The sequence below is a fragment of the Salvelinus sp. IW2-2015 genome, unplaced genomic scaffold, assembly GCF_002910315.2.
Source record: "Salvelinus sp. IW2-2015 unplaced genomic scaffold, ASM291031v2 Un_scaffold537, whole genome shotgun sequence".
NCBI classification, from domain to species: Eukaryota; Metazoa; Chordata; class Actinopteri; order Salmoniformes; family Salmonidae; genus Salvelinus; species Salvelinus sp. IW2-2015.
Window position 1 is genome coordinate 951,223 of NW_019942569.1, and position 9,430 is coordinate 960,652.

Here is a 9,430-nt window from a genome sequence, read left to right on the forward strand (position 1 = left end):
CACACACACCCACAACCACACACACAACGACACACACCAATCACATCACATACACAGACACACACACCACACACACACACACACACACACACACACACACACACACACAACACACACACACACACACACACACACACACTTCACCTCTTTACAGTTGTCAGAGTTTGAGAAAATGGACCAGGTCGTCATTGTACCATTTCCTGGGAATTGATGATGTCACTGTATTGCTTCTGACTCAGGTCCTTTAGGGTTGATCCCATTGGCTCGGAGGAACTCCCTGTAGGCAACGCTGAACGGCCTGTCCGATGACTGGGCAATGAGCTGGGCCGCGGAGGGAAAGGGGGGCATAGGGAGGGGCAAAGGAAGGGGCATAGAGAGAGCGTCCGGAGGGGGAAGGGATATAGGGAGGGGAAAAGGGAGGGGGCAATAGGAGGTCGCCGGAGGGGAAGGGGATATAGGGAGGGGGCATAGAGAGGTCGGCCGAGGGGAAGGGGATATAGGGAGGGGCAAAGGGAGGGGGCATAGGAGGTGGCGGGCCGGAGGGGGAAGGGGATATAGGGAAGGGTCAAAGGAGGGGGCATAAGGGAGGGAGGCCGGTTGGTAGGGGATAACTACTAAAATGGAAACTACAAAACATATTTCAAGTTGACAAACATACAGAGGTGGGAGAGAGCACACAGTTAGGGACCAACTAAATTATGAATGAAGATATAACACATGTTATAGATAGGTATATGCACGTGTTATAGAAGATATAACACGTGTGATAGGCACGATAACACGTGTTTATAGGAAGACAACACTGTGTTATAGAAGATATAACACATGTTTAGAGAAAGCCTACATTAGAGTTAAATAAGGTAGGGCCTCTGTACAAGCCATAGACATTTCAAAGCTTTAAAATGATGTTCATAATATTGTACTGTAATAGTGTACAGGCCACTCTATCTCAAGGCCATCAGACTGTTAAAACAGCCATCACTAACATAGAGAGCTGCTTGCCAACATAGAGACTCAAATCTCTCCCCGATTGAAATAAACTGACTTAATTAAATGTATCACTAGGCACTTTAAAATAACGCCACTTAATCATGTTTACATATTCTACATTACTCATCTCATACAGGTGAGGGAAAAAAGTATTTGATCCCTGCTGATTTGTACGTTGCCCACTGACAAGAAAATTATCAGGTCTATAATTTTAATGGTAGGTTTATTTGAACAGTGAGAGACAGAATAAACAACAAAAATATCCAGAAAAATGCATGTCAAAAATATGCAGTGCGTCCGTGGGCCTGGGGCCTAGGCTTCAGTGATGGTACTTACACAGTCCCACCCGAATTAATCCACCTCTATTACCATCATTAAGCCATGGCTCTAGACACTATACCATTTAGACAGAAACGCAGTATAACCAGGCGTTGCGTCACCTTGAAATTGACAAATTGACATTTTTGGGTAAACATGTTAACAGACAACTCAATTGCAAAGGCCAGTATGGCTCCACAACACCAAATCTATCACTTGCAAAAATAGGCATTCCCAGCGAGACAAGTTTCGTGCTTCTCGGAGCGCATGAGCGCTCGTCAGATTGGAAACTTGGAAAGTGGCGACCGAACGAACCCCTTTCCCGCCTGTGACAGCTTTGTGGCGTCGCGCGACCTCTCCTTACAATTGTGCTAACTTTATCTTCTCTTTGTGTGTGTGTGTGTGTGTGTGTGTGTGTGTGTGTGTGTGTGTGTGTGTGTGTGTGTGTGTGTGTGTTTGTGGGTGTGTGTGTGTGTACTGAAGTATTGAGAGGTGCGACGGCCTACTGTAGTGAGCAGAGCTTTGATTGTTGACCGTGATGCATGACTCTTCAGGATGTATTGCCCGCTTCCTTCCTTCCTTCCTTTCTTCCTTCCTTCCAGTAAATTAAAAGAGATAACTTTGAAGAGTACAAGTAATTCGTGTTCTTGCTTTACCATCGTCCTTCTCCCCCGATTGCTCAGTTTGGCCGGACTGCCAGCTCTAGGAAAAGTCTTGGTGGTTCCAAACTTCTTCCATTTAGGAATGATGGAGGCCACTGTGTTCTTGGGGACCTTCCAGATCTGTGCCTCGACACAATCCTGTCTCGGAGCTCTATGGACAATTCCTTCGACCTCATGGCTTGGTTTTTGCTCTGACAACTGTGGGACCTTTTTTTTTAACCTGTTTTCTCTCGAATTTCGTGGTATCCAATTGGTAGTTACAGTCTTGTCCGTACGGACTCGGGAGAGGTGAAGGTCGAGAGCCGTGTGTCCTCCGAAACACAACACAACCCAACCAAGCGCACTGCTTCTTGACACAATGCCCACTTAACCCGGAAGCCAGCCGGACCAATGTGTCGGAGGAAACACTGTGCACCCGGCGACAGTGTCAGAGTACACTGTGCCCGGCCCACCACAGGAGTCGCTAGTGGGCGATGGGACAAGGACATCCCTGCCGGCCAAACCCTCCCCTAACCCGGGCGACGCTGGGCCAATTGTGCGCCACCACATGGGTCTCCCGGTCGTGGCCAGCTGCGACAGAGCCTGGACGAACCCAGAATCTCTAGTGGCACAGCTAGCACTGCGATGTAGTGCTATAGACCACTGCGCCACTCARGAGGCCCAATTGTGGGACCTTATATAGACAGGTGTGTATCTTTCTAAATCATGTCCAATCAATTGAATTTACCACAGGTGGACTCTTATCAAGTTGTAGAAACATCTCAAGGATGATCAATGGAAACAGGATGCACCTGAGCTCAATTTCGATTCTCATAACAAAGGGTCTGAATACTTATGTAAATAAGGTATTTCTGTTTTTGTTTTTTTATAAATGTGCAAACATTTATAAAAACCTGTTTTCTCTTTGTCATTATCGGGTATTGTGTGTAGATTGCTGAGGATTTATTTTTATTTAATCCATTCTAGAATAAGGCTGTAATGTAACAAAATGTGGAAAAAAGTCAAGGAGTCCGAATACTTTCCGAAGGCACTATACACTAACTAATAACTTAAAGCAGATGGGTGAGAGCCTGGGGGTGGTGATTGTAATTGCCTGTAAATTAAGCTAGTATTGACCACAACATAAGCTAAACTACAATATGTCCAGCAATGACATATGTACAGTGCTGGCGTGCCGCTGGGCTGCCTAGGCCTCTCGGTGAGGTAATCTACACAGTCCCCACCCGAATTAATCCCCCTCTTATTACATCATTATGCCATGGCTCTAGACACTTATTACCCGAAATTTAGAACAGAGAACCGCAGTTATAAACATCAGGCGTCTGCGATCACCTCATGTAAATACAAATTGACATATTTTGGTAAATCAGTGTTTAACTAGACAGACTGCAAGTTTTGGCAAAGCCAGGTTGTGTCCCAAACACCAATCGAATCACTATCGCAAATAATAGGACATTGTTCACGCAGCAGTACATTTGCCAAGTGCTTCTACCGAGCCTGTGAGCGAATTGGAACAAGCGCTCGTAGTTAAAACTTTCTGAATGGCGCGAGCGAAGAACCTCTCTTCCCGCGCTGTGACTAGGCTTTGTGGCGTCGGTCTCTATGCCTCTATCCTTACAGATGGATCTAAACTTATTGTCTTAAAAAGGTTCTTCTTGAGAATTGCCTTAAATATGAAATAATATCCTATCGGGGAACCATAGATCGAGTATCTTCTCCTCTTGCCGCCATTTGGTGTTGAAAAAGCAGCTCTTTAGTAGAACGCGAATTTAATTCGTTATATCACATATCTCAGTTTCTAAGATCTGCATTAGACACCTGCCCAATAGACCTGCCTGCCTTCAATATTGGTAATCCAAACTCAAATAGAGCGTGGACGCTTAACCTACCGTCGTGCTAGCTGGCTCCTGTGTAAACACTGGAGCCAGCGCAGCAGGCGTATAATAGCCAACCACTCTAAACGCTGAATGTGGTGTACGTAGGCACAAAAATTTAATTCTACCAGTATCGACACTTGTTAAGCGAGTACTAAGCGCCGCAGCACTTGTTGGATGTCTGACGGCCTGATTGGAGGTGAGCAGATTTTTGAGACGCCTGGCAGCACACCATGATGAGCTGAATAATAAAGATTTGGACAAGTAAAGAAGATGCCTATACCATAAATGACCGACGCTGAAGGCTCCTTGGTAGGTTAATGTGGGACAACTCCACCGAAATCTGCAACCTGTGGGTCTAGGAAGAGTGAGCACATAGCATAAAGGAGTGCTAGAGATCGATATGAAATGAATGAGTAGTGAGGACTCTACTACTGGCAATAAATGTAGAGTACAATTTTTGGGGAAGACCAATATTAGTATAGAACATAAGTGATATAAGGTATTCTGTGATGATGTTTAAGCGCAGACCAGGCTCCATGCAGAGAAGGCGCTTGTACAGTCCGCTGACGGCCCTACGCCTACCGTATGGTATGGGTGTAATAGGTATGAGACCACTAAGTAATTACCCCAGACAACACGTGCTAATTTGATAGCATTTTGAGCTGATGTCTGCGAGGTCAGTTGATTGGCTGGGACAACCCATGACCTGCCTGACAGAGTGTGCCGCAGGGTGGGAGCTGATCGGGCTCCTGTGAGACAGTAGGAGATGGTATAGGTGGGACCGTAGACCACGGGGTTGATCTTCGCGAGGGTCAAGAGCTCCATAGATGTACAATGAAGGGAGTATGGCGGAAGCGCAAGAGTTTGTACTAAAGGCACCCCAGGTCTTTGCTAGGAAGGTCTCTCGGAGTGGAAATACCGGTTCTGAGCTATAGTTTGGATGTTGTTTAGATTGGAGGGGAACAGACCGAGACCATGGTATCTGATCTAGTGCTGAGTGGTCACATGATCGGGTACTCCCTGGAACGGTATGTGCGGACACCCCAGAGGCTCTGAACGAGATTCTGCATTGGATAAGTATGTGTTCTATGGAGATAATGTGGGATCAACCAAGGACCTTGAGCTGATGTTCTGCGGAGAGCTGAGTAAGAGTGTGGCACAACGATTGAGCTACTATGAAGTATCGCGTCTGGACCTAGAGTCAGTGCCCTTAGGGAGAGCTGACAGATACCCGGCTTAGGGGCTTGAATATGAGCTGGAAATAAGCGGTCTGATGAAGGTAAGTGTGCGAGACATCCCGCAAGGGAGCTTGAGCTAGATGTCTGAGATATGTAGGACCCTAACTGATCATGTTGACTGGCTTGAGTGCTCTCCGTGATCGGTGCTGGAGGCTATGTGGCGCACACCGCACCCGGAGGGCACCCTTCCGAAGCTGATCTCTCGACAGTGTTACTCGTGGCGGAGATCAACCCAGCGCCGGACTTTAAGTGAAGTTGAGCCATTCTGGAGTATGTGGGACAACGCAGGAATTGTACATGAGACGCTGTTGCCATGCGACGGTATGGTGGGAAAACCAGCTTGATGCTGCTTGTCCTGAAGGTGATGTGCGGACAACCAGGATGAGCTGTATCGTTCCATAAGCAGTAAATTGGGTACCACCCACCAGCGAATCGAGCGCGTGTATTGCTCAGGTAGTAAATGGCGGCAAGAACAGACCCAGTGACCACTTGAGTGTTCCTCGGGGCTGCCTGGAGGTTATAGGCACAACCTAGGACTTGAGCCTGCTTGCGCTGGGAGGTATGTATGTAGGGTTATTACCAGCTCTGTTCAAATGAGCTGTTGCCTTGGGCAATGGTTAAGTATAGTGTAGGGACAACAACAGGATTGGAAGAATCCTGTTCGCCACGCTGGAGGTATATAGAAACGCAGGATTGAGTCCGTTGTTTGGGCCGTGGGAGGTCTAATAGGGATACACTTAACCAGGATGATGCTGTTAGGTGTGCCTTGGAGCGTCTATAGGACAACCAGGATTGAGCCTGTTGCCTTTTCGGATGGTATAGTAGTCGGACATTAGAAACGCAGGGATTGCAGCTGTTTGCCTTGGAGGTATATTTAGACACCCATGGATTCTGAGCTGTTGCCCTCCGAGAGTATATAGGACCAAGGATTGAGTCTATTGCCTGGAGGTATGATACGGAAACCAGGAATTGGAGACCTGTTTGCCTGGTGTATACTAGGAGAACACACAGGAATTGAGCATGTTGGTCCTGGAGGGAAAGTTATAGGCAATCCAGGCGGGCGAAGTTGAGCTGGTTGCCTGGAGAAATATAACAACGCAGTACCGAGACTATTGCAGCGCTGTTGCCGCTGGAGTAATATAGGAATCACACCATTTGATTGAGCTGTATGCCTGAGCTGTTTTACTTCTCATAGGCACAACCAGGGATTGAGCCCTGGTTGCTGGAGGTATATTAGGACAAACCAGGATCTGAGCACGTCCTGCCTTGGAGCGTACTACTTACAGGACAACCACGGATTGACTCTGTTGCCTGGGAAGGTATATAGGACAACCAGATTGAGCTGTTGCCTGCTGGAGGTATAATAGGACAACCAGGATTGACTGGTTCGTGCCCCTGAGGCTATATAGATACCAGAAAGACTTGATCTGTTGCTCTAGGAGACTGTATACCTAGTGGACAGACGCAGGAATTGGAAAGCTGTTGGGCACTGGAGGTTAGTATGGACAACCAGGCCTTTGAGCTTCGCAATGTCTGGAAGTATTGTGGGACAGAACCAGGTATTGACCCATGTTGCATGGACGGTATGTGGACAACCACTAAGATCTAAAAGCATGTATGCCTGGAGGTAGAGTGGGACATCACAAAGGATGTTGAGCTTTGTTTCCAATCAGAGGGTAAATGGACAACCAGAGTGTGCAGCTGTTTTTCCAGTATCGGAATGGGACACCACGTGGATGCCCTGTTGCTGGAGGTTATAGTACATACCGGTTGGGAGACATGAATTGCCTGGAGGTATATAGGACAACCAGGTTAACTGAAGCTGTTGCCTCTGAGGAGGTTATATCTACGGTAAACACCACGGATTGCAGCTGTGCTCTGGAGGCTATATAGTAACAACCCAGGCAGTCTGGAGTGTTTGTTGCCTTTGAGAGGTATACTATATAAGACAACCAGGTTGACTGTTCCTGGAGGTATATACGGGACAACCCAGGATGAGCTGTTTTGCCTAAGGAGGTATATAGGACAACCAGGATTGAGCTGTTTGCCGAAGGTATATAGGACAACCAGGTTGAGGCCTGTTGCCTGGAGGCTTATATAGGCAGCCAGATGCAGCTGTTGCCTGGACGGGTATAATTAGAACCAAGGAGTTTGAGCTGATTGCCTGGTGGTGAAATAGGACAACCAGGATTGAGCTCATGTTGCACTGGCAGGTATATAGCGACAACCCGGATGAGCTGTTGCGCTGGAAGGAAAAATAACAACCACGTAATTGAGTCTGGTTGCCCTGGAGGTATATAGGACAGCCAGTGATTGAGCTGTTGCCATTGGTTGCTGATGATAGGAACACACAGGACTTGTAGCCTGTTGCCACTGGGGTTATATTAGGACAACCAAGGATTGAAGCTGTTTGCCTGGAGGTATATAGGAACAACAGGATTGAGCTGGTTGCCATGCGAGGTATACATTAGACAGACCAGGATTGATCTGTTGCCTTGGAGGTATACTAGCATCCCCCGGATTGAGCTGTTTGCCTGGAGGTCATATAGGACACACCAGCGATTTGGCGATGACTGTTCCTGGAGGTATAATAGGACAACCAGGACTTTGGAGTCTGTCTGCCCTGACAGCGATATAGGTACAAACCAGCGATTGGACATGTTGACTGGAGGTATTAGGTACAACTCAGTGATGTGCAGGCACTTGTTGCCTTGGAGTGCTATATAAGGACAAGCCAGGATTCGAGCTGTTTGACCTGCTTGGCAGGGTTACTCAGATATTTAGGAACAACCAGGATTGAGCTGTAGCTTGCACTGGTAGGTATATTGGAACAACCAGGATTGGAGCTGTTGCCTGAGGTATATTCAGGAACCAGGATTCGAGGCTGTTGCCTGGAGGTATATGGACCACTCAGCCGATTGAGCTGTTGCCTTGGAGGCTTATAGGAAACAGGATGAGCTGTTGCCATGAGTACTATTAATAAGACAACCAGGATTGAGCTGTTGCCTGGAGGTATATAGGAAACCCAGTGATTGAACTGTTGCACCTGGAGTCATATGGACAACCAGGGATTGCAGTCTGTTGCCTTCGGAGGTATATAGGACAACCATGGATTGAGCTGTTGCCTGGGTATTGGGTGAACGGTTCGTGTTCAGGGTGGCATCACATACCTGTAACCCTACTGGCCAGGAAAGTGCACTCCTGAAACCTCCCATGGGACAGTCAATCAGGCTAGGCCAACTGGACGCCCTCTGATAGGCCTCCTGCTTTTGGGGTTGCTAATAAAAATCGCCCATCCTGCCTTCAGTTCCTTCAGAACACTAATGGAATAACAAGACACTAAGCCTGGCTAATATTTTAAAGTCTCTTCCTGCGCGGTGCAGCCAGACCACCTGGCACAACCAAGAGACGGGGCAGCACTAACTAGGAAGCGTGGAGCGCCGTGTCTGTTGTTTCTAGCATGTGTTCACGCGGTCAACCGCCCATCTAAAATAAACAATGATCATTGTATCTCATTCATCTTACCAGAATAGTTGAATCCTATAGAGCTCCTGGGCTTTAGATGGATTCTCCTCAGCAGCCAAGGGTGACGTGACTACCAAGGGTGTGGTGGGACACTCGAGTCCTGCTCTCTTTCTCCTCAATGCAGGTCAAATAACCTTACAGGTGAGTCATTCATCGAGTCGACCGAATTTACCTGCATCACCTGAATCAGCTTTGGACCTGTTAAGCATAATTCATGTAAGTCATCCAATATCCTACTGCTGGAAAAATACGACCTGTTGTAATGCAAGTGATAAAGTATGGTTGATAGTAACAGTCTTCTAACTAATAAAATGCTCTTAATAAAAATCAATTGGCGACTGGCCGAAAACATTATCAGGAACATTAGGGCTTTAACTTGTTCCTCAGAACAGAACATTCTTCTCTTTTCTGTCAGACAAACAGGAAAATCAATCTGGAATTAGCGCCTACTAAAACAGCTTAGGTTTAATACATCAGACAATGATAAAGATGGTGGAAAAAATGGTGTTCCAAGTAGACCAGCGGAATATCATGAGCTTCGATGCACCCCCCCCCCCAACAGAGAAAGACCATGTACCTACGGAGAGTAGCTGTCATGCTAGACCAAAATAAAGGGAGTTACACAACTATATATAAGTTAATATACAGTATAGCAGTGTACAACTCTGTTTTACATAGCTTCTGTGAATCAAGCCTTAACATATTCAAGTACCATTATTTACTGTCTCTAACTCCCAATGCGTGGTCCTTCTCTTCCTATTTATAGACAGAGATCAAACTCCAAATAAATCGCCCAATTGTACAGCTAGGTCCCATTCGG

General features: G+C 46.8%; 1 protein-coding gene across 1 annotated transcript in view; it reads left to right on the plus strand.

Annotated features, from left to right (window-relative positions):
• LOC112068494 (nuclear transcription factor Y subunit beta-like) overlaps positions 1-9,430 on the plus strand; it is a 32,870-nt gene that overhangs the window by 13,338 nt on the left and 10,102 nt on the right. Inside the window, exons 2-3 of the mRNA XM_070438170.1 lie at positions 4,369-4,430; positions 4,895-4,992. Of these exons, the coding sequence (XP_070294271.1) occupies positions 4,369-4,430; positions 4,895-4,992 (160 nt within the window). The remainder of the gene's footprint in view (positions 1-4,368; positions 4,431-4,894; positions 4,993-9,430) is intronic.